This window comes from Calidris pugnax, unplaced genomic scaffold (assembly GCF_001431845.1).
Source record: "Calidris pugnax isolate Ruff unplaced genomic scaffold, ASM143184v1 scaffold27, whole genome shotgun sequence".
In the NCBI taxonomy this organism is placed as follows: Eukaryota; Metazoa; Chordata; class Aves; order Charadriiformes; family Scolopacidae; genus Calidris; species Calidris pugnax.
In genome coordinates this window covers 13,774,823-13,800,846 of record NW_015090893.1, presented here as the reverse complement: position 1 = coordinate 13,800,846, position 26,024 = coordinate 13,774,823, and the positions used below count along the sequence as shown (strand labels likewise).

The following is a 26,024-nucleotide window of genomic DNA, read 5'->3' as shown; positions in this document are numbered from 1 at the left end:
GTTAAAAAAAAACCAACCAAACATTAAAAGACAATTTGAATCAGAGAATAAATTAGGTTGGAAGAGACCTGGAGGTCACCTGGTCCAACCCCCTTCTTGTTCTGAGCAGCCCAAGTCCAATAGGAAAAATTCAACTCTGCAAATATCCAAAACACATGAAAAAAAAATAATGTCACATTGTCTTCTAATGCAGTAACTGTTAAAATGAACATAGCACAGTGCAACTTCAGTTGAAAAAGATAAAAAATTGAAAAATGAAATCCAGTAATTACTTCCCTAGCGAATCACTAATGTTCATTTTGAATAGGTGCCTTTATAATTTCAGCTTACACAAATAACAAGGATTTTTAAAAATGCAAAAAACAGCAACCTGTACTGTTCTGCTATATGGTACATCGGTATTTTTAAATTTTTTTTTTCTAGTGACAAAAATGCACTAGAAGTATTTCACACATACTGTCAGTATCCAAAAATAAATTAAAGTATCCATAGGTTTAAAACCAAACAAGAAAAAACCCAAGTCCCAATATCCTGCAATGAAATTAAATAGAATTTTAAAAATCCAAGATTCCAGATGATATTTACATCATACTAAGTACTTAGTTAATTTTTTTTTTTTTAACGTTCTGGGACAGTAAAATTTTAGTATTTTTGCTATAGCTAATTCATCTATTGTAAAGGGATACAATTTCAATACAAAAGCTGTGTTTGCATAAAGAGAAATTGCTGCTTTTCAAATTGTAAGGTCAGAAACAATGAACAATTTTCTTTTACAAGAGAAATATGTCAGTAATGCAGTGGCTGGCTGGGCCAGGATATTTCTAAATTCAAGTCAAGAGTATCTGGATCAACAGCTAAATATAGTGCCTTTAAGAAAGTGGTGTTTTACCTCATTTTGTATATCTCTATTACTCTTACATAGTTTAATCTCACACACACGCACACACACAAGATCCTTTAGCAAAATTTCTCACCTGTGCACTCCAAAGTGAACATGCACGAATTCACAAGTATGTAGTATAAAGCAATTTAAGCCTGACACTGCTGCAAACACATTTTCTAATTCAGTATTTTGTGCAGTGTAACAGGCAATGTTTCTGTTATCTGATTCCGAAAACTGTATTGATAAGCCTGTATTGAAACAGCAAATAGTCTACTCTTCTCTGACACTGTATTTAGAAAATATGCATTAAGTATGTTTTCCTCCCCCAGTAGACAGGTTTTCCTAATGTGGGAATAGAGCTAAGTTCTGTTAACTAAATATGTAATTTACAAGTGACTCAAAACTCCTTCATTTTTATTTTTTTAATTATTTGCCAGGTAGAATGGACCCATTAAAAAAATGGAAAACATTCATGCAGTTCTTTTTGAGGCTGCAAGTCTCTCCAATTTCCTTTCATCAGAGTTTGCAATGAATGAAGAGCATCAATTGTTTGTTATTGTGAAAGGATCAATATTACAAGTTAGAAAATACAGAACATTTTAGCACTCTCTCCTCTTCTAAACAGGCACTGCTTCACAGATAAGTCACTCATCCTTCCTTAAGATTTAATTAAGCCACTGTATCTTCCATCCACGTTTAAAAAACTGGAAAAGTTAGAGACACATACTTATAGGTATCAGAGTTTGCAATGAATGAAGAGCATCACAGATAATAATTTCTGTTTGTTATTGTGAAAGGATCAATATTACAAGTTAGAAAATACAGAACATTTTAGCACTCTCTCCTCTTCTAAACAGGCACTGCTTCACAGATAAGTCACTCATCCTTCCTTAAGATTTAATTAAGCCACTGTATCTTCCATCCACGTTTAAAAAACTGGAAAAGTTAGAGACACATACTTATAGGTGAAATACAAAGTAATGGCTATATTTTTTTAAATTTCACGTTTATCTCTTCTACAAGAAGACAGAATCGTTGGAAAGCGAAGATGGAAAGGGCTCAATTAAAAAGTGCCATGTGGAAGAATAACTGCCCTTTACACATAGTACTGAGCGTTCAATGTGTGAGTTCACACTTACACACAACACTCCAGTCGTTAAATAAAGCAAACTGCCACAGTCACACGTTAAAACAAAGTTCATAGAGACTATACATTCAAAAAACCTACTAATGAGCAATACTGTACTAAAATGTAAACATCCACTGTGTCACAGAAGCCTGCCAGTTGGGACTGAAGATCCATGAACCCACTTAAGAGGAGTTATTGGCTAAATGTCTATTATAACTGCTCACCTGAAATAGGCTGAAACAAAGAAAAGCCTATAATAGTGTCTAAATTTTTTTGATCTTTAGACATTGATTTGCTTTCATTCTACAACATTAAGCAGGCAATTTCATAACAACTGAGTAAAAAAAAACAGGCATTACTTTAGCAGAACATGCAGAACATGGAGTTTTTCTACTTGGTTCCATTAACTTACAAGCAATTCAGGCCCAATGGAAGCAAGAGTTCTTTTCCAAAGTCAAGTCTGCAATCCTGGCTGATCATCGACATCCTTCGAGGGGTCCTGTCAAGGCATCGAGGCTGCTGTCTGTATCTGAGGCCAATGTTTGCTCTGTTGACATGGATGAAATGTCATTGATAGATGATGATTGGGAAGGACTGGTGTTGCTATTCACTGCTGCATCTGTGCTAAGTAAACCAAACATAATAAAATCTGAGGCGAGACAATATTGCAGGCACAAATAACCACGTTTCTAGGCTCTGAGCATCACTTTCCCCACAGAAATCCTTAGAAAATAAAGAAGTTAATCAACAGTAGAAAAACAAGCACTAAGTTCCTTCGTACTCAAAACCTGAGGTGAGCATTAAAAGAGATTTTTATTTTTTTTCACCCGAAGAGGAAGGAAAAAAATGTGCAACATATTATGTAAATAGTGACCTGATTATCAAGAAATCTAACAGATACAGTTCACAAAAGACAGTGCAATATTCCAATTACCGAACAATGTAAAGGGCAGCAAACATCAAGGATTCAAATCATGGACATAAATACTTTGCACTATTAACTATTTTAAAACAAGGAGTCCTAACAATGTTTAACCCTGCATGAAAGGGACTCATTCATGCAGAGCCACAGCATAAGCATTCAGCATAGAAGTCATCTATGCAATAACTGATGTAACACGGTACCGATCGTTTCATTTGACGACCAAGCCCTTTGGGGAGAAGGCAGCACAGGGTTTTGGACACACAAGACTTCTCAAGTTTTCCTACAACTTACTCTGAAAAACTACTGCACGTGGATCAAGAATCTTGAACAACAAAACTTTTGCCTACCTGGATTATTAAGCAGGATTTCCTCATTCACTAGTGCAACAGACCAGCACTATCTGTCACAGTTAGAGCAGAACTACTGAAACAATGACTAACCTGAGGGCTGATCTTTTACCACACCATTCTTGCTCCTTTCTTCCCAATCCATTACTTCTTTGTATATTAATTCTTAAGAGAGAAGGGCAGGAGGAATGAGAAAAGAGACAAAAAACCACTTTAAGATCACACAGGATTTGTATACAATTTACAAACGCGTGAATGTACAATGAAACAGTTAACGGTGAGTCTGGAAGTACAACTATAAAGGTATTCTTTTCCTTTTGTGTTTTTTAACTGAGTCTTTTTATTAGACTATTTCTCTAATGGTTTTTAACTATTAGAGAATTCTACAGTTTTTCTTTATGCATCACAGAAAGACACTAAGAATGCACCAAAATAAAAAAATTTTAAACATAGAATACCTGCCTATTTCAAAGTAACAATCATCCCACCCTAAAACTTTATATATACCTGTGAGTCTGGAAGTACAACTATAAAGGTATTTACTTTCCTTTTGTGTTTTTTAACAATTAGAGTCTTTTTATTAGACTATTTCTCTAATGGTTTTTAACTATTAGAGAATTCTACAGTTTTTCTTTATGCATCACAGAAAGACACTAAGAATGCACCAAAATAAAAAAATTTTAAACATAGAATACCTGCCTATTTCAAAGTAACAATCATCCCACCCTAAAACTTTATATATACCTAAAATGCATTAATATTGACTGTAAAAAAATATTTGAGGGATGTTTCTCTCTCAGAGAATTTTCTATCAAGAAAAAACCCCACTGAGATCACAAACACTTAACAGCAACAAAATACTTGGGGGAAAAAAAAACTGCGGCATTTGGTTGAATGGATTTCAGAATCCTACATATATATACACACACACCCCCCTACACACATTTATGCATATATATTTGCTCCAAATAGAACATTTTTCCATTATTGATTTTTCATATCACCACACGCAGCACTGCCTAATTGGAATAGTGAGTTCCAGGCAGTTACACAAGCCAGCACACACATACTGTGAGCCACGTATTAACAATAAAAGTTATTACAATAATTGCCATTTGTCATGCTCACTTTTTACCTTTCCATTCTTCAATTGCATGTTCTCTTTCTTCCAATTGTGCATCATAGATTTGCGGTGGAGGCTACAAAGAAAAGTTATTTTATAGCTTATCTACTACATTAGGTTAACACAACCAATCGTAACTACAAATCCTAAAATTACTTTTTTTAGTATTTTGGTACCTTTATCTTTTATACCTCAAAATTACATTCATTTTACAACTCCAGAATCAGCTTTGAAGTCCTACCTCCCACTGAAAGGCTGTTTAAAGGCATCAACTAAAATTAGGCTTAATGGGACCCCAGAGAAAGTCCCCTTTTCCAAAAGCCCTAGATTACCATCATGCGGGCACCTCTTTCCATACAGTAAAGGGAACTATCAACAACTACATCCAAAACTACATCAATTCCTCTCCACCAACTGTTCTTCAGGTAATTCTGCCCCTAATGTTGACCGGAAGGCTTTTTCTGTGACTTTTGCTAGCCAAAGAAAGAGTTCAAAGCATGCTCTTAACTAAATGTGTTCTTTACAATGTATTCTTTAAAGTTACTAAGCTGGTATCTTAAAATGTATTTTAAATGCAAACTTACGGCTTCTGCTTCAGCTGGATCATACCAGACAGTAATATAAGGATGACGTAAGGCTTCATCTACAGAAATTCTCTTGTCTGGATCTACTACAAGCATTTTTGATAATAAATCTCTAGCTTGACTGGCTAGAAAGTAAGAATGAAAAAGAAGATATGTGTTAAGAGAGTTGTAGAGTTTAATGTCTGATACAGAAAACGAATACTGGGAACAGATGACACACAATGCAGATTCCTTAACCATCTATGTTTTTCAACAAGTTCCATTTATTGGTGACACAAGAATACTTCACTTTTAATTCTGCAGGGTTAGATAAGTCTCACTGTGCACCAACAACATCAACTGTGCAAGTACCAAAGCTCCACATCTTGCCATATACACAGAAACATCAGCAGCCAGGGACAGGACAGGCCCAGAGATGCAAGATTTCCTACACTGTTACTTTTATTTGTTTGAATGAAGACACAATCCTTTACTGTAAATATTATTTTACTACAACCCAAAACACAAACCCTGCAGCTGACACCAACCAACCTCAATTTCAAACAGTTCTGTTGCCACATGGGTCACAGTTAATTTGGCAGTGACTACTGAACATAAAGCATACTGAACTTTTAAAATAAACTTTTAAAAATACATCTTGGAACAGTAACAATCTAACATCTCTAACATCAAATCAGTTTCTCTTTTAAAGGTGTTACTGTACTGTAACTGTCTACCCATCATTGCAGTGGCACTTCACTGACATTTCTTTTTTGTCTGAACAATCATGTAAAAATAAAATAGGCTATAGCACGTTATTTTTTGCTTGAAAAATTATTTGACAATCTAGAGAATATAGTAAGTTGGGTGGGGTTTTTTTTTTTCATTTTATAATTCTCTGAAGTCGAAGTATAGGCAAAATTAACTATATGCACATATCAACTAGAAAAAGATAATACCAAGTAACCTCCATAACAAGTATTACTTTCAAGGAACATTTAAGTGACAGACATTATCCAATGAATTAGAGTTAAGAGAATTAAACAGAAAACTAGGACAGGAAAATAGTTCTGTAATGACTACTACTAAGATTTCAGGACATATAAATGAAAGAAACAGAAGGTAAGCAGTTTCTGACGTTGACAGCTATTGCAATAAAAATTTTATATTAGTTTTTTTTTTTTTAATTAAGTATATTGCAGACATTTTAAATTAATATCTTTTAAAAAAGAGAAAAAACTCGCCTTACTTTTTAACTTGTCACGATCAGATTCTGATGGAAATATCCAGTCTGGGAAGAGCTCTTCAAATTTAATACCGGGATATTTTGGCCTGTTTTCTACATAGTTCCTCACTGTAGGCTGTAGTTTTTTCATGAAATCTGCTGATGGCGTCCCTAATTGTTCAATAACTTTATTCCATTGATCAATATCTGCACCATATCTTTAGGAAAATCAGCTGAAGAATTTGAAGTCTGCACTATACAAAAATATCACTTACAGAAATCTGAAAAGTTAATGAAAACTTAAACAAAGGACACAAACATGAACTTCATTCTAGCATCAACAGTATTCTGAGCTGCCAGGCAAAAAACTAGATTGACATAAAAATGAGATTCAGATTTTGTAATCTTAAGGAGAGGTTAGAAGTGCTGCACAATGCATTATGCTTAAATACCTTTTGCTAATTGCTATCTATTGGCAAGTATTGAAAGAAATATTTTTTTGGAGTCCATAAGAAGCCTTATTTGGCAATTATATGCAGAGCAAAACAACTATAAGGACAGAAATGAAAGGCTGCTGCTGAGTCTTCTGAAGTAGAACATAATACCATCCCCACTGAAGATAGGGAAAAATAAATGAAAAAACCTAAAGCACAAATATGTTCCATTCAAAGTAAGGCATATTGTGGCTGTCTCCTAAGGAAATTAGGCTTTGGGTTGTAGGGTTTTGGGGGTGGAAGTGTTGGTTGGATGGTTGGGGTTTTGTTGGGTTTTTTAATTTTCAACTGAATAATGAATTGAGATTCCTGCAGGTTTTTAGCAGGTTCTTATGTTTAAGTATATCAACTGTGGCAATACTCAAAAAAAAAAAAACTGTTCTTAAATTGAGAATTTAAATATTTTATAGGAATTGCACTGCAAGTTGAAATTGTGCCTCATGTTTCTGCTGGACTGTCCCTTCTCCCTCTTGCAAGTGAGGACATTTCCCCTAGACATGGTGACACTTGCTATAGAGATACCAGAGTCCGCTCTGAACAAGCCTAGTCATAATAATGAAGCTCATTTATCACATGGACAAGACACTGCATTAATATTCCTGAGATTTACGTTTACTCACATTTACACTTTATAGATTTTTCTGATAAAAATAATGTGCAACATTTACACTTTATAGATTTTTCTGATAAAAAGAATGCAATTCCAGTAGAGTCTAACCACTGACCTTGCAAACATTCATAGCTAAATTCATAACCTAGCACTTCAACTTATCCATTCTCATAGACAGGTTTCGTAGCAAAACAACAAATTTGATGCATTTTGAATTAACATGTATTTAAAAAACACCAAGGTGCTTTTATTTCAGTTAGTGTGCCAAAAATACAACTAGAAATATACTCACTGGCTCGTGCTAAGACTATAGACTTCTGATACAAAGATTGAAAATTATAGTTGCTTATTAAATACATCCCAATGAGAAAAACTATATTAAAATCAAAACTAAGAAGTCAATATTGTTAACTCTCATGCTAAAACAAAGCACATATGAAGAAAACCGCAACATACATCAGGAAATTTTGTTCTTAGCTGGAAAACTGATTTATGGGAGATATCCACCAATCTAGATTCAAGAAGATGCTTTTTCTTTCAGTAACAGCAGTCTGGTTAGTCAGCTAATCAAATTAAGAGTCCAATCTATTGTGGTCTCAGATTACTAGGGGGAGGGCAGAAAAACTTCTGTGAAACTGGAAAAAAAAATAAATGTCTCTGTTGGACTGCTTCAAAGTATTTTAGAGATACTCAAAAATGAAAAAAAAAAAATTCCCCAATATAGAGTTGACTTGAAATAAGCTCAGCCTGTTATTGGAAACCAAACTGGGAGAAAACCTCCATTTCAATGTAAAGCTTGCAGAGCTTCATAGCCATGCACACCAGCATCCCCCATAAACCACAGTCTCAAAACAATCCTGCAGCTGAAGGGAAAAGAAAATAATCTGACTGAAGCTGCTATCAGTCAGAAAAGGCTTCAACACCACAACCAGTTATCTGTATTTCACATTAAAGAGAACTGCAAGTCTGTGTGTATTTCACATTAAAGAGAACTGCAAGTCTTGCAAGGGGAAAAAAAAAACCCTGTAAGCATAGCTGTGCCCTTCGATAAGAAACCAGGGGAGGAGACTCCTTGGAACATAGACTGGTGGAGCTTCAGTGACCTCCAGAGAATCACAAGTGATAACTTGCATATTCAACAAGTATGGACAAAATTTCCTTCATTTTTTCATGAATAAATCAAAACAGTGCATGCCAACATGCAGGTGAAAGACACATAACATACATGAAGAATTGTGTTAGGTTGGTCTGAAGGCTTCAAAAGGTAAAACAATAAGTATAGAAAGGAAGAAAAGTGGAAAACAAAAATATTTATTTAACGATTAATCATCTGTACTACTAAATAATGCATGATCAACTGCTGAAGATTAGTGTCATGAAATTTAGCATTAAAATTGAAAGTCCTCCTCTGCAAGATACACAGGTGTGTGTGAACACACACTTGATATTTTTAGTGGTGGATTCAAATTTTCCTTGCTGACAAGCAAAAATATTACACTTTCTTCAAAATCTTGGACCGCAATGGCTTCTTATGCCCTACAGCCATAGCTGGCAATTATGGTTTAATTACATCATCTGGATTCTACTTATTCACTGATCAATTTTTAATGTCTAGTCCTACAACACTACTACTTTGTAAGATATTGTTTATAAAGGATGAAATTGGTCTTGCTCCAATTTTTATAATTGGAACTTGATAAAGAGGCAAATGTTTTAAATTTTGTTTCTAGGGAAATATTTTGAAATACTTCAAAATCTTCCCAGAACATTTACTTTATTAAATGATCACTTCTGTACACTTAATACAGCGTAAAGACTTGTTTGTGATCCAGTGATGTATTAATGACATTTCCAATCTCTGAGGCATGAGAACGTATATATGAGGGTTTTGTTTGTTTTTAATACAGTAAAATTTCCTACAATTACCATTGTACAAGAAAGCAGTATTTTGTCATGACAAATCTGGGTCAAAAATATTGGAGGAAGGAATGGAGGAATAACAATCTTATAGAAAAAGTAAGCCCAAAAATAAAAATTTCATAGAATGAAAAAAATTCCAAAAATAAAAAGTTTTTATTTTTATAATAAATAAGAGTAATAAAAAAAACATTTCTCATGCAGTGTGCTTGCAATTAGGACACTGCTGTCCAGCAGGTGCCAATAAACAAGAAAAAAATCTGACTGAAACTTAAAAAATTGTACAATAAAAAAAAAGTCTACTGTTCAAACCAATAGTAAGCTAAATCCATGCATAGTAAAAAGGAACTTTGCAGGCTTTTGCTTATAAGATTATTGACAAAGAACAAGAGTAAGAAAATATACTTAGTGCTAATTATTTTTTAAATCTAACGGTATCCTTTAAGCTACAAAAGATGAAGCTCTTAATATAAATTCTATGGATTCAACCAGTACAAATTACATTAAATATAGTCTGCTAAGAAAACAAAATGGTAAGCTCAACAATTTGGTTAATGACACTAATTTCAAATAGTACAGCAGATCTATTAAAACGTATTATTGAAAATATTGCTTATGCTTTTATACTTATACAGATCAAAATAATTGTGTTTCTGTTGAAAGTGGAGTGGGACTCAAGGATGACTAGGGAAGGATACGATCAGTGCCTTGGAATATCACACAACCTTTCACCAATTCTCCCATGATGCACCCAACTGACCAGATATCAACTGAAAGTAAAAATGAAATGATCAAATTATGAAGTATCATGAACAAAAGTGAGGAAAACAAACAAAAACATCTAGCAACTACAATAAAACACAACAATGTGGAAAACCAAACTGCTAACATGAATTTTCAATCATATCCACACCAACTGACTGTTGCTCAATTCTGCTATTAGCATTTTGTAAAATATAATCAGTGTTTACATTTCTGAAACGACCGTGAAGAAGGATACAATCTCTTCCTGGGAACAGGACTTTATGGAGGACCATTTCTGCCATAATGCACCCAACAGACCAGATATCCACTATCATATGTTAGGTGCAACAAGGACAAAAGATTAAAGAGGTTTTTTTAAATATCACAATTATGTATTTTACGCTCACACTGTATTCCTACAGTCCTTCAGATTATCTATTTTTTGTCCCATCCAGAACAGCCTCTACTGACGTTCTGATCCACATCAGCACTTGCTGTACAACACGCTGCCTTGCACATTAATCAAAATGGTGGTTTTTTTTATCATCAGTGGCCCAGCAAGGTCCTGCGAGTCCCTCATTTTACACAACCAATGTTACTTGTATACAAAAAGCATCCCAAGCCTCTGTGATAAAGCAAAAAGACATACTAGCATAGAAGTCCAGAGGAGGCAGCCTGTTACTCTACAGCTGGTAAAAATTAGCAGGTAAAACCCCCAGTAATGCAAGACAAGGACAATTTCCTTGCCAGCAATTTTGTTGGCTGAATGTTCAGTGTATTATAGCCGTGTTGTCTTTAGTAATATAACACCCAGCCTCTTGGAGTGCTACACAGATTTAAGAGAGTATAGGACATGGTTTATCATAGGGTTCTGAAACAGATTTTAATAAAGTAATCAGAGATGCAGAAGAGGAGAAATGTTGCAAGAAGATGCTTCAGAATAAAATCAGATAGATAAAATGGTTTATTATTTATAGATTGATGATAGTAACTTTTTTAACATCATCCAGTATAATGATGTGGGATCATTATGCATAAGTGTCTCAACAGGGTTTTTTTGTAGGATTAAAAAAAATGGCAACAAGACAACAGGACAACACATGAAAACAATAACAATGGCAGGGAAGAGGAAGCAGTGTATGTTAAACAGAGAGAGGCACGCAGAGCAGAAAACTATTATTATATTCCCCAAAATCATTACAGTGTAATTTTTGTTATTTCCAATACCACGATTAACATACTTTAACAACAGACATGGCGGGGGGAAAACAGCCCTCCCACTCCCCTCCTTTTAAAGCTGTGATGCTCTGAGACACATATGCTTTAGACAAAAGATTTAAAGTGTTATTCCAGCAACTTACCATTCTCTTTATATCCCATTCCAAGGATAACCTCTGGTGCTCTGTAATACCGCGTTACTACATACGGAGTCATCATAAAGTTTGTACATGCTGTTCTTGCCAATCCAAAATCAAGGATTTTGAGCGTACAATCTGATTTTACTACTATGTTGCTGGGTTTCAAATCCTACCAAGAAATAACTGCAGTTAAGGAAGGATCAACATACAGAATAATACCCACTCCTCCTTCACGGTCAATATATGCCACCCATTCACATTAACAACTGCATATTCCTGCTCCGATGTATCTGTTTATTCAGACACAGGCTAGAGACAAGTTAAATGCCGCACAGCTAAGTACTCAAAAAACCACATCAGTTAAATCAGAATCAGAGTTGATTGTTTACTTTTCAGAATCACAGAGCGGTTGAGGTTGGAAGGGACCTCTGGAGGTCACCTGGTTCAACACCCCCCTGCTTAAGCAGGGCCACCTACAGCCAGCTGCACAGGACCGTGTCTGACTGCTTTTGAGCATCTCCAAGGATAGAGACATTTAGGAGGTAATTATTACATTTTAAAGACTCATTCTTTAATAATTCGAGAGGTCCAAAGATACTCATGTTTTATCTTTTAATCAGTTCAGCATTAGTTACCAATTTAAGATCGATTTACAATACAGTCTACCTTTGAACTAGAAAGATCTTCAGGTTTAATAATATGCTTATAAATAGAAGAAATATAAACGTATGAAATAGCAACTCCCTGCCTTCCCCGTTGTTTCATAAGAACATCTGTGTTCATAAAGAGTATTGTTAATGATCTAATACTACCTACTCTGTGGATGATACCGGCTGAGTGGAGATGTTTGATACCACATAGCATTTGATAAAGAAGATATGACATTCTTTCATGATCCAATTCCATATGAATAACCTGGCACAAATTTGCATCCATCAGCTCCATAACCAAATATCTAAAGCAAAAGAAAGAAAGTGTTAAGAAAACTCAAGTCTTACTTCTTATATCAGGTCTAAGCTTAGCATGAGAGATATTTAATAAAAGTCAATTACTTTGCTAAAGTGTCAAAAAGCTTATGATTAAAAAAATAATCACGCATGACCACAGTTTTAAAATTAAATTATCTATTCAAAGTCATACTATTAAAACTTAAGTGTTCAATAGTCCATCACAAGAGATTAGAATTCCACTAGTTTTATAAACAGCAATACACAAGAATAATTCTGAGTTTATGCAGCGTGAAAAACTAAGACTGACTGAAACTGATGCAGAAATTGCTGATATTGCAATGTATCAAAAAATTATGCTTCCTCTCACTGTAATTTAAAAAAAAAATAAATCAGAAAACTAAGAAAAGCTCAGTAAGAACTAAGGAGGAATGATTCATTTTCAAGTCAAAATATCATCTGCTTACCCGCTTCAGACACACACACTCCCCCGTTTACCCAAAAAGCCCATTCACAAACCACAACAGCACATTCACTGGAACCTCTGAATACCCCAGCAATTAAATCACTGTGAATCCTTTCTAGACCAACCGACATAGCTCGCATAAAAAAGAAATATATTCAGTTCTTAATTCAGGCCAAAAATACTGTTGTGCTGATGTGACTGGCATAGCAAAACACTGATATGGGGTTATCCAGACCAAGTTCTTCTCCTGAGGTGACCCATGTAGCTAAATGACAACACACACAAATCAGATGCATGTGCAATCAGCAAAGGATGACAGACAGATGAATAAAAGGTAAATAACCTTTTTTATTTCCCACTTCCATCTTATACATACAGTGAAACAACTTTCTTAGTGCTTCTTAAAGAAATCTAGAAATGAAGACTAATTAAAGGCTAAATTCAGTCTTTAGCTACCCTCTGTTTTCAAAGTGTCAAGTCTGTACAGCTCTATGACTTAGGCCAGTACTTTTCAGGAAAGTTAAAACAAAAATCTAGTACTTACACATCCTGAAATTCTTCTAGTGACTTCTGTGGTGTAAACACATTCAATAAACTAATTATCTATAAAATAAAAAAAAAACGTTAGAAGAAACTTCTGCTTTAATTCACATAAAAATCCACTACTGCAGAAGCTACTATTCAAAATCAAATGCACATTGTTACTATACCCAGTTCTACTGTTACTTGGCTTCACTTAATTCACATGTGCTGAAAAACTGCCAATTCAGAAATAGTTCCAAACTACAGCACGTATGCCAAAGGAACTGTGACAAGACAAAACTACTTTTTTAATTTTATAGTTATGAGACACCTTCCATCTCTCTCCCCAATGCCTGAAATACACCCCATTTTTTTCCCCATAAGTAGTAATCTCTTATTTTAAATCACATATTGTGCTGGAATTTACTAAGGCTGTCCAACAACACATACACAAAGGTCCCCCACACCATCCCATTAAATTTAGATTACGATGCACTATTTCTATGAGAACTGCTAGAATTACTGTACTGTCATCCTTAACAATCACCTTGCTTTTAATCTGTTACTTCACCAAAAACTTACTTTAAAAAAACCCCAAAATAAAACAGAAATCAATCCTAAACGGCTAGTTGATTCCAGAAAGTTTGAGACCTGAGTTCACAATTTCAATGGTCAGCAACGTTTCTAGTTCATGTGAATATCAGAACATAACAGTTGCATTAACTTCATATTCTTGTACTTGAACATTGAAGTACTGACATTAAGGCTTGTTATTTTAGAAGGTTCAAAGATTTAAAAATATGTGTCTTGTCCATAGTATTTCACTTTTGTTTACCAGTAACTTGTTAAATAGTACTGCACCCCAGTAAACCCCACCACTTAAACACTGTATTTAATAAAAATCTCACCTAAGCTCAGGAGATTTAACTACAGAGCAGTTACAAGAGCCAAGCCCTCAAACAAAGCCACTGCCAAACAGGCTTTGCTGCAGTATGACTTAAAAGGGCAAATGCAATAGCACAAAGCCAGCTCCATAAAGCTGATGCTGATAGTAAATGTATACCAAGAGAGCAGCAAAAACCTCCTCCTCCTGGCACTTCATAGTCCAAACAGCTCCTCCAAGAACCTAACCATACACTGTGGAGAACTGCATTACCCACAGCAAATCTTTCCAGGCTTTCTCTATTTTTTCCATTATATCTGTTACTAACGGCAAGTAAGAGAGCAAATCCCAAGCTTTTTAGACAACTTACAGTAACAAGGGAGAGAAATATAAAGCCAAAACTTACATTTTTGTGATTGACACATTTTAAAAGAACAAGCTCTCTGTAAGCTCTTTTTGCGTGGGTTTGATTCTGAAAAGGACGACTCAGCTTCTTTACAGCAACATTTATTCCAAGGACTGTATCAAACGCAGCACTAGAAGTTTTCAAAAACAAACAACTTAAGCTGAAGACTGTTTGAGGGAAAAGCGGGGGCAAAAGGGAGACAGCAATGAGGAAAGAAATCAAGATCTGAGACAAAGCATACCCACTAAGGTGTTTATACTAACTTCAACTAATTTTCATTTAGAAAACAAACATCCTTTATAATCTACACATCCTTTGATAAATACAAGTAGGTTAAACAGAAGCCACTGACACTCATCAGAAGTCTTCCTGCCCTCCTTTCTGTCTTAAGGCTGAATCTGCTGACTCAAGACTCATATTCAAAACTGCAAGATCTAAAAATATTTTAAGCTTATTTGAAATCAAGAAGCATTTCAGTTGCTTAATCCATTCATTTTGAGGGGTTTTTTTTTTGGACATTGCTGCTGACTGTCAATCGTTTAATATTTGCAATAGAAATTTCTCTTCCCTAAAGGAAAGTCACAACCATGTCCCTGTGATCTGTTCTGCAGACATCAATACTCTCCTGTACGTGGGTAGCTTACAATTATATACAATTTTAGTACCTAGCAGAAAATTACATTTATTATCTGGTTTTGGGGAAAAAAAATATCCAGACTAGTAATACAGAAAACTCGGATTGCAGGGAGCAAGACGAGTTTAAAAGTGAACACAACCATGAATTTTATCTTGCTTTTCAGCTGTGCTTGCTCCTTCCCTCTGTAGTTTGAGGTACAGATGTAAACTTGCTTTAATAGTTGTAAAAAAGCTAAATTATTTGTATATCCAGAACAAGACTAAAATGGGAATATTCTTCATTACTAACACACAGACTAGTGGGCAAAATATATGTGAATTCATACCAGTAACTACACAGGAGTTCCAATCTTTAATTAGTTCCAGTTTTAAATTGGATTCCCACGTTACTGTATTTCCATTTAATGTTACTTTCATAGGAGAAAAGATTCTCATTCACATATATTTTCCAAGCACATTCAAGCTCTTTGTGAGCTCCTTCCCTAGCTCATCAATACTAGACTTGAAAGGACCATCATATTTCAGTACTCTACAAAACACACAGCTCCTCTGTGATAGTAACAATTCTCAAATTATATTAAGTTTTCCAACTTAAGTCACTGCTTTCCCTACTGGAAAAAGCAACACCACCACAAAGCTCACCCATGAGATGTTGTGGTTTTTTGGAGGCATGGCCCAAATTGCATGTCCCAAATTTGAAACAAAGTGCATTTGCACAAAGGGCTTGTGAGCATTTACTTCAATTTAGTGCTGTGAAATTTGTAACTCATTATTCAATAATACAACCACTCTCAGATTTAAAGCCTTTATGTCTGTGCAAAACAAAAGAGAAGGAAGGCACCTGGCCAGACAACTGGAGAAATCATTTTCCTCCTAAATATCAAAGCACTGATGTTTCAGTATTCACTTCACATAGGAGAGGCTGTATGTAAAATAAAAATTTTTGCATATGTTAATGACTAACTACATGGGGAATTAATACAAAATAACTAACAGAGTCTGCATGAATTAGCTGTTTGAGTCGATCACAGGTCAGCAGTGGACCGAGGAGCAATTTTAGGGGAAGTGTCCCTTTGTGATGTGACACAACAGGTACACGTTGAGGCTCATGTCATTATTACGGAGTTATATATTTATACATTATTACAGCTTATTATGTCTGAGCACATAAGAAATCCACCCAAACCTCTTATTTTGCTCATCTCCATGGGAGCAATGAATATGACATCTCAAAAACAAACCCCAAACTGTCTGCTCCCTAGACAATCTAAGGGGAAGAATTAAAAGCAGGCGCTTTTAAGAACAAAAAAAAAAATGGTAAAAAATTGTGTGAGCATGCAGTTAATTTAATTTACCAAGAAAAAAAAAAAAACAAGACAGAATATAGCCTCTATTACCACTAAGATCACACTTCTAAATATCACATAATTTTACATAAATTGGAAAAAAAGAATCATGGGTGTAACTGGTGTTAAATTTCTCTTCCCCAGCCCTGCTCACTTGAATTCAAAAGAGACTTTTTTCCTCATGACAGCTGTTTCAGGCAGAGATTTGAAAAATGCAGATTTGCCGGAGACTATCCAGTTATCACCCTGGCCACTAACAGAATAAGTTATTTCAGCATTTGATACTGTGGAAGAATCTCAGTGTCTACCCCAACGTATAACAGCGATTCCAATCTGATCATAGTGACCTGTAGTAGGATCTTCACTGCACTTGTGATAGCTTTGCATCTTGAGCAAACACTTAATGCTAGAGTAGTGATGCCAGATACATGACAAAATTACTAACAAAACATTATGACCAAAATTATAATGGAAATCACACTTCATTTCTGTAAGCAAATGACCTTTGCTTTGAACTGCAATATGCTACTACTATGGACTCTTGCTCTGCCGGTTCCACTTCGCTAACTCTCTCTCTAAGGTCTAACCAGGAGGCTGCAAATAGTAACAAACTTATCCCAACTCTTTCTTCAGCTGCAAAGTTATCAACAGTGTCAAAGCTGTGCTATTTATAAGATCACGGTTTTGCTGCATTGCACGACAAAAAAAAAATTGCTGGGACAGAAAAATCAGATTCACTAGAAAATTTAAGAAATCAAGGACAAGAAAGAAAAAAAAGGGTATCAGGAAGTCGAAGACAAAAATTATTTCAAAAGAACAATTCTTCAGTCCTAAATAAGTAAGACTTCAAATGCATTAATACTTAGGAACAAAGAAGTGCAGAAAGTCACGTATAAAAGTGTACTTTGTATAGGAAACACAAAAGGTATAGCGAGTCTCTCTCCTCGCCTGTTTGTGCTGTGAGCTATAAATACCTTCTACATAACAACCAAGTTCCTTTTTTATCTTCCTAGAATTTTGATTTATTGCTTTTCCTAAGTATGTATTTTTTAAAAGACTTCTTTTCCTAAGAAAAAGAAAAAACTAAACAGAAGCAATACCAATGGAGTTTTCCATTAATATTTTGAGCGAAAAAAAGCTAAATTGAGACCTCTCCTAGCTGAAGTGACATACGTGGTATTAAACATTTCTAGCCAAAAGATAAAAACCACACAAAAAACTCCAGAAATACTTGTTCTAATTTTTATGTTAAACACTGGACGGTAAAAAAAAAAATAAATCATTACACCTGTGTGTCACACTAATGACTTGATAATTTTTCCAGCCAAACATTATAGGATAGCACTCATCTTACACTGAGTTTTCTACGTTACACATCCTAGTATTTTATATCTTTCCTTTGTGTACTTTAAGGAATTTTAGCAGAAATTAAGATTTTGCACCTTCTACAGCTTGGAGTTAGTTCTCAGATGCTTCACACAAAGATGAAAATTTACACGATGTTTCACTCTGTTGTTCCATAAATCAAGCATTCTCAAAACAAGTCAATAAATGAGATCATTCCTCCTTCTTCCCAAAATGTTGACATTAACACTACCCTAACTTCATTTTGAAGCAGACCCCTAGTTTAAGGAATATAATTTAGAAATGTACTACTTCTAATGAAAGGAGGAACACTTAAAATCACCCTGAATTCTTGCACGCCACCTAGAACAAGCGTAACTTCAAGAATATTTATACCTGGAAAACACTAGCACTATGTTAAATCTTACCCAAATACTAACAATAAAGATGGAGCATGCCTGTCCCCTCGCTCCACTAAAGAATGAAATCTGGTGTTCTCATTTTGTTTCTTTTTCACCTCTTCACATGGCAATAGGGGTATCTAGATAATTTAAAAATAAAGGCATGTTCTCACAAAAACGCACTCCTTTCCTAGATATGTAACCTATTATGGTTATGAAAAGGCCAAAAAGACACGGGCAGGTACTGTATAAGGAGTTGCTCAGAATACATGAGTCATCACACTTATTCTGCAGAATTTATAGATGAAGAGAAATCCCAGCCTGGAATTAAAGCATGAACAGCCCACCATGTGTTGTGATTAAGTCTAGTATTAGTGAGTTCCTGAGCATATCTGTTTGCTCCCCTGTGTATGGAACCGTAAAATTGCATCAGTAAACATTTCTGCTGTTACCAAGTAAGTTTTGCCCAACAAAATACGGGCTGGCACTAAGTCGTGCAGAACGGATTGCTGCAGTCTGAAAAACATTTGAAAGTGTTTACCTTTAGCTGGCCCAGAGGTGTGGTGCCACACAAGAGACTAAGGTTGAGGATCAGACTAACGACGCTCACGTCCTGGGCCAGTGGAGGCTGGACACAGAGCTGAGGTGACACACCAAGGAAGAGCCGGCCAGCCCAACCCCTCACACAGCATCCCTTTCTGGTTAATCCATGGAGTGACAATGACACTGATTTGCCTCATCCTGCCAGTTAATGGCAAGGCACTGCATTGATGGCTCCTAGAAATGGACAGGAGTGATCGGGAATAGAAGGGGGGGGAGAAAGGGGGCCATGATGAAGAAACGAGTAAAACCCAGAGTGTCTCACCATCGCATTGTCATACCTTACACTGCAACATCATAACTACATGGGGAATGTGAGAACTAGAAACAGAGAGAAAGTGGTTAATGAGAAGGAAATTTGTTGACCATTTTAATTTATGCAGTTACCCAAACATTAATTTTCTCCTAAAAACAAAACAGGTTTGCACATGAACTACAGCAAGCAGGTGTTTTAGAATTTATTTAGTCCATAAGCCTGTAGCAAGAGACAGAAACTATCATCGGTATTTGCCATTCTGACATCTCTATCAGGAATGCATTTAAATTTTATTTAAATTTAAAAAGTTATAAAACAAAGTATTTGTTACTCACCAAACAATGCCCTGTGCCCCTGATCCTATGGGCTTCAATTGCTGGTAACGTTTTAGTACAGTGAATGTTGAATCTGCAACTTGAACACTGTAAAACTGACTATCACATTTACTGTCACTCATGGTGTAGTGTCATGTAGTTTTCTCTCTCAAGGACCTGGTAAAGTTTTCAAGATCTTAAAGAAAAAGAAAGAAAACAAATGTTCAATCTCTCACTAATTCCAAGCAAGATGGAAAATATATTATTCATATTTTAATACGTATGAATTTTTCAATAGCATACCATTAAATAAGCATTCTTTCAACTTTGTCTATTACCACTGCTAATGAAAAATACTTGCAGACAGACAGCAAACAGTTATAGACTTCACAGCTTTAACTAAATGCACATTTGGATTCCAGTCTCTAAAACAAAAAGCAGCTAAGTAAACAACTAAAACCAAACAAAACCACCCAAATCCAACAACTCTACTCCTTGACAGCTACTTCCTAACTTAGAATTACTACTGTGTGCTAGGACTCTATTAAGTTCTGTATTACAGAAAGAAAATTATAAATTAGGTCCTTCAAACACTCATAATGCAGATGAAAGTGACAGTGGAGACCCACGGAGTCCATGGATATAGAAAAGAAACAGGGTTTTAATAAAAGACTTGCTTCGTTTCAAACCTGTTTTGCAGTTGTAATCAACTGCCCCTCAAAATCCCCATGGCTGCTGCAGTTTCTCCAATATCCCTTTCAGCCTGGTTCAGTAGGAATTTCAAGCAGGGTTCTGCCTCCTCACCTCTGCCAGGCAACCCTTCTCTGAGCCAGAGCTATCCCAACCCATCCTCCTCCCGTGTTAAACACACCATACCACCCTACACTATCAGCTACTGTGCTTGTAGTCCTACAAAAATTAGGTTTGTGCTATAGTTGGAAAGAGACTTGCATGCTGTAATAGGGAATAAGTTATATCCATCTGTCAGGAATGAATTAGAGGTAGGTAATTACATCGGAGAGCAAGGTAATGGACTAAAGCTCTTTAGAGCTAAAGTGCTACAGTACCGAGAGTACAGACCTCCAGTTTTCCTGGGCATCCATCCCCCTTCCAAACCTTAAAAGAAAATTACTGAAGAGGCCTCTAACAAATTCTCCCATTTTTAATTTCACATTCGCTGTGACAGATAGTGTCATTACAGCCCAGAGTAAATTGCACAGTCGAGTGTTCCTTGAAACGGGAAATGAAAGCAGATCACCTTCCCCCGGAGCAGCTGTCCTAACCACCGGCCTGACACAACGTGTTTCAGCTAAAGAAGGAGCAGCAATTCTCTCTCCGGAACATTTGTGAGCCACCGCAAAACACAAAAGCCTCAAGAGCAACCCAGGAGCCCATCCTAGAAGGCCTCACAGCCACACAAATAGCTTTTCCTTGCTTCAAGGATTAAAACGTGGACCACTCTCTTCCTACGTGCAGGCAGGAGGGAGCAGCATCTTTTCCAGGGCTCAAGCCAGCAGATGAAATCCAAGAAATCTGCAAGTAAAACAGGTGGAAGACCTACAAATTCCAATAAAGACTGAACTGATAATAGCTGGTCTTAAGGGATTCTCATGAAATGTGTAGAAGTCTCTTTTACCTTCCAGCTTCTCAAAATCTAAGCAGCCTTTCAAGAAGTAGATATTCAACTTGGTCCCCTCTGGAAGCAATTTAAACTAAGTTTACTTGATATTTCCTCTTAGAAACTTAAGGAAAAAAAATCAGAGGAGAAAGGATCAGCAAAGGGAAAATGTGATCTATCAACTTTCTGCCTCTGCCACCTCTGCAGTAGTAGGAAGAGAATCACATCTCCCATACAGTATTTTTGGAGGCAGTCAGATGCAGTTCCACAATCAGCTCACACTAATGTGAGACCAAAACGCTTTTGACCTCTCCTACAACATCCCAGCAAAAAACTAACTCCTCTTTCTAAGGCTTTTTATCACTCCAGAGCTACAGACTCTGAGGTACCAAATTTGTTGATTAACAGTCCCTAAACAGCCACGGTGTTTGCAGTGAATCTTCATACACTGGAAGAAAGGTACAGCTGGAAGGTCAAAATCCTCTCTCTGAAAAGGGCTTACAGAACAAAACCAAAAAAGTATAGATTTTGCATAAGCCGGATATCAAGAGCTGTTAGTTACACAAGAACTACAACGTACCTCCTCATGGGTTAATGAAACATTTTTCTACAACAGAGATAAAGAAGTAGGGGAAAAGGAAGTTATCCTGAACCAGAGAAACCCTCTCGTTAAGGAGCTTTGTCTGTACAAAGCCACCTTCTAATAAAAACCAACATTTAGACACCAGGATAAACCCTTCAGACAAGACCCATTAGGCATCACAACAGACAAGTTACATGTATTCTGACAACCTTTGCAGTTGTCCATGCTAAGTACCTGGCCTCTCCATAAGCTGAGCCCTAATTTTCATTTGGGCTGCAAGCTCCTTGGATGCATCAGGACATACATCATTGCAGACATACACATTAATGTAAAAAAATTAGGTGCCTAGAAATTGCAGCTGTTTTCAGGACTTTAGACAGACAATCTATTTTAGGGGCAAGATCCCTCAAATAAAAACAGATTTCCCATTGCTCAAAAGAAAAGTGTATCTAGCAAGTAGTTTCTTAATGCTGAGCTGTTACCCTCCTACCTGAAATAATTTGATTCATCACTCCAGCTGACATACTCCACACTTCCCCTGTACAAGAATTTATTTATTTTATTTTTAAGTAATCACTATTTCTCCATTTCTGAAATATAAGGTTTCATTTATGGCTTCCTAGCTGCAACTGCACCTAACAGAACCAGCAGCAAATGTAGAAGTCACAGGATGGTCAGCAAACACACTTCTGCTTATTGATAATGGCATGTTACTGAATTACAATGTTTCAAGATGTTTTTCTATTTCAGAGCATGCACAATATGCATATAAATTGGGTGTTTTGGTTTTTTAATACAACTTGCTTGTACAATTGGGGAAACAAGAATCACAAAGCTGACTGACCACATCACATGCAAGAAACTTACAGGAGTGGTTTTCAACTTATAGTTCATGAAAGATAACTAGAAAAATAACTAACAGACCAAACCTACCATCACTGTAGGCTTATGAGCTGTTATAAGGAATTCCACTAAGAAATTTTTAGAAGGTGAAAGCAACCGCACTATAGCGTACATCCTGTATCAAAGTCACTTCCCTAAAAGGCGTTTATTAAAATGGCAACTTATTATTAACCAGATCTGTCCTCTGGATATCTTCAAGTCAAAAGCTTCTGAAACAAACAGGTTGTAGCAGTCGGGAACACATTCCAGGATTGTTTTGGTTACAGAAATGTTATTATTGACAATGAAGCATAAGAACATTGAGAAACTTAGCTTGATTTTTAAGCCTGAAGCTAAAATTCTGCTGCTGACAGAATGAATAAACAAATATATTTATGAAAAGAAAAGACACGAAGACTCTGTGCAGAAATTCTCTCCCCATTCTGTTATTCACCCTTGCAAATACACTTTGAATTCAGGTGTGCCCTTTTAAGGGCTACTATCCAAGAATGTTGAGGGCTTTTTCCTTATCTTTACAAGAAGATATATCAACAGGTATGAGTCCAGCTACAAAATCAGTGAGTTACCTCCTATCCCTCTACTCACAGCCCATGATCAGCCTGTCACAAAGGTAAGAGTAGCAGAGCAGCAGCTGGGTAACGTCAACCAGTTAGGGCAGAGTTTAGAGGTACTCTGCTCAGCTCTTTGAAAAGCCAACCTTTTTCTTCAAGCTATTACTGACCAACGATTTCACCAACTACCTGTTATAGTATCATTCAGCTGTTAAACATACACCGCAGACAAACACTGTATAGATCTCAACACCCCTGCTGGGGTAAGTCGGTGGAAAGAGGGGAAAAAGTTTAGACGTTCATCTGCTGCAAGCAATTAAGCTGCTGTAAAATAAGGTAAGGCCACAGAACCGAGCCGGAGCACCCCTCACTCCTCTTCTGAAACTTCAGCGGAGAAGCTGCTTCGGCCCAAGAGCGGGCTGGGGCTGGGGCTGGCCCCGGCGAGGGGCGCGCAGGACGGGCCCTGCCCTCGGCTCCCCCGCGCTCCCTCCCTCCCACCCGCCCAGGACACCGAACGCCGGCCCGGCCGCCCACCGCGGCACCGGCGGGACAGGGGGCGATCCCGGACACGAAACGAGAGGGGAGAAGGCGGAGGAGAGACGGCGCCCGGCGGAGCGGGCCGGGGCCGGCACTGCGGCACACAGGGAAGGGCGGGGGGCTCGGCCGGGGCAGCCCCGGGGGAGAGGCGCGGAGGAGGAAGGGGGCCCCTGGCCTTACCGCGCCGCTCTCCTCACCGCCCTCCCGCTCGGCCGGGCCCCGGGAAAAGGCACGCGGGGAACCCCGGCTCTGCCTGCGCCTCGGCGGGCGGGGCCCGCGGGAGAAGCCGGGGGCTCCCGTAGCCACAGGGCTGACCCCAAGGCCGGGGGCTCGTCCCGCTCCGGCCCCGCCGCCCGCAGGGCCCCCCTCACGGCGGCCTCCCTCACCGTCTCCTCCCGCGGCCGAGCTCCGGCGGGACAGGACAGGGCGCGGCGCTCGCGGGCCGCGGCGGCCGCCTCCTCCTCCTCCGGCGCGCAGAGCCGCCCCAGCCACAATGGCCTCCCGGTGCTCCACACAGGCCGCGCCAGGCCCCGGCCCCCTGACAGACAGCCGCCCAGACCAATCGTAACTCTCTGCCGGCGAAGAGCAACCAATCGAGATCCGAAGGCGGGACCTCGTGGCCGCTATATAAGGGAGGGCGGTGAAGGACTGCAGTGGAGTCGGGGACGCTTAGGCCAATCGTGGCGTGGCCCCCACCCCCTGGCGTGATGTCATCATCACACGTCAAGCTGTCACCATAGTTGTGATGTCACCTCACGGCAGTGCCTCGCCGGGAGTTGCTGTGGCACCGATCCTCACGGTCATTTGACATCACATGCTGGTGGCCTGTCCCAGCACCATGACACACCATGGTGTCACCCATAGTCACCTCACATCCACGCTTTGAGATGACAGTGGTGTGCCCAGTCCCACGGAGCAGGGCCATGCTGACCTGTTGGGCTGATGGTGGCCCCAGGAGCTGGGGGCATGGGGCTCACAGTGCCATGCTGACCTGTTGGGTTGCTGGTGGCTCCAGGAGCTGGGGGCATGGGGCTCACAGGGCCATGCTGACCTGTTGGGTTGGTGGTGGCCCCAAGAGCTGGGGCATGGGGCTCACAGGGCCATGCTGACCCGTTGGGTTGGTGGTGGCCCCAAGAGCTGGGGCATGGGGCTCTCGTGGCTTTTCCAGGGTGGCCAGTGCAGAAGGGAAGGGACTCAGTCCCTCCCCAGGAATTTCTGACCCCAGTCACAAATCGTAGCCTTCTATACATCACCATACCCCTGCCCTGGTGGTAGGACTGCTTGGTTTTTAATAGAGATGCTGACTGAAAATAAACTCAATATATTTTTCCACCTGTCCTCAGCCTAACGAGCTTTCTTTGTGGCAATTCCTATTCTCATTGATGATTTTAGAAAGAAAAAACCCACCTGTAATTTTTTTTTAATAAATGAATTTAATGTATCATATAGATGAGCTCATATCAGTCTCCTTCAATAGCTCCACTCTTTAATATGAAGAGGATACTAATTCTATATAGAGTAAAAGGGGCCTTTGCATCACTTACCAAAACCTGGTGGCTACTGAGCTACAACGTTCTTGGCATCTAGGTCAGATTATCGCCTATCTTTTATGTGGTTATAAAAAGTACTAGGGCAGTCTCCACTAAGAAGCTGCTATTACAACAGCTGGGGTGACACTTTTAAGCTATTAACCTACATTCAAATACCTTCGTTTAGAAGCAAGCCTGCAGAGAAGTATCATAAAGAAACCAAATCCTAAAGTAGAAAAATTTAACAAAAACACAGAAATTAAACACTGTGATTTCTGACCATTACAATATAACAAATGAGCAGGGAACTTCGTGTGTGTATCTACCTTATTTCTTTGAGGTTTATAGATGCCAGTTAGTTCACAACTAGCAGAGTGTGCTTTAGCAGATATATATGTAAATAAAATAGGGCTTTGGTCCTAGCTTAAAGATGTACTTAGTATTCTCTTATTTGCCAGTACAGGGTGTTGGGTCTTTTTAAATATATATTCCAGTATCTGTAGTTTAGATACTATATTAAATGCAAATTTATGGCATTTTTTTCTTGGCCAAGGAGGCAACTTTATGACCATAAACAGTAGAACCACAGACAGAGTTTCTATTTTCACCTGCAGCCAATTTCTTCCCCCATTCTTCCATCTCAGCAAAAGGTAAAATACAAAGGTTTAATCAGCAGCTGGTGTGAACTACAGTGGGAGCTATAACTGGGGATTATGCTGCTGTATCAGTACACGTCTGGCAAAACACTGATGAACAGTCACTAAATTCAGTTCTCCTGTACTCATGTGCTTCAGAAAGTTGGTGATACCCAAACCCGACACATTATTTTGAAAGGCAGCTGCTGGATAAGGAAAAGGAAGGTGT

The 26,024-nt window shown here is 38.0% G+C and overlaps 1 protein-coding gene across 4 annotated transcripts; it reads right to left on the bottom strand.

The window, feature by feature from the left end:
- Positions 1–1,652: 1,652 nt before the first annotated feature.
- MAPK9 (mitogen-activated protein kinase 9) lies at positions 1,653–24,146 on the bottom strand. 4 transcript variants are annotated; one of them, XM_014948032.1, is made up of 12 exons: positions 24,018–24,146; positions 19,461–19,635; positions 14,543–14,672; positions 13,276–13,334; positions 12,135–12,273; positions 11,322–11,487; positions 9,915–9,986; positions 6,220–6,402; positions 4,992–5,116; positions 4,420–4,483; positions 3,378–3,449; positions 1,653–2,636 (listed from the first exon to the last, which is right to left on the bottom strand). In XM_014948032.1, the coding sequence occupies exons 2-12, from the start codon at positions 19,580–19,582 to the stop codon at positions 2,620–2,622; spliced, it is 1,149 nt and encodes a 382-aa protein (XP_014803518.1). In that variant the 5' UTR covers positions 19,583–19,635; positions 24,018–24,146; the 3' UTR covers positions 1,653–2,619. The 4 variants fall into 4 exon arrangements, with proteins under 4 accessions (XP_014803518.1, XP_014803517.1, XP_014803516.1 ...); XM_014948031.1 differs by having other exon boundaries at positions 1,653–2,559; XM_014948030.1 differs by lacking the exon at positions 9,915–9,986 and adding an exon at positions 10,217–10,288 and having other exon boundaries at positions 2,290–2,631.
- Positions 24,147–26,024: the final 1,878 nt, after the last annotated feature.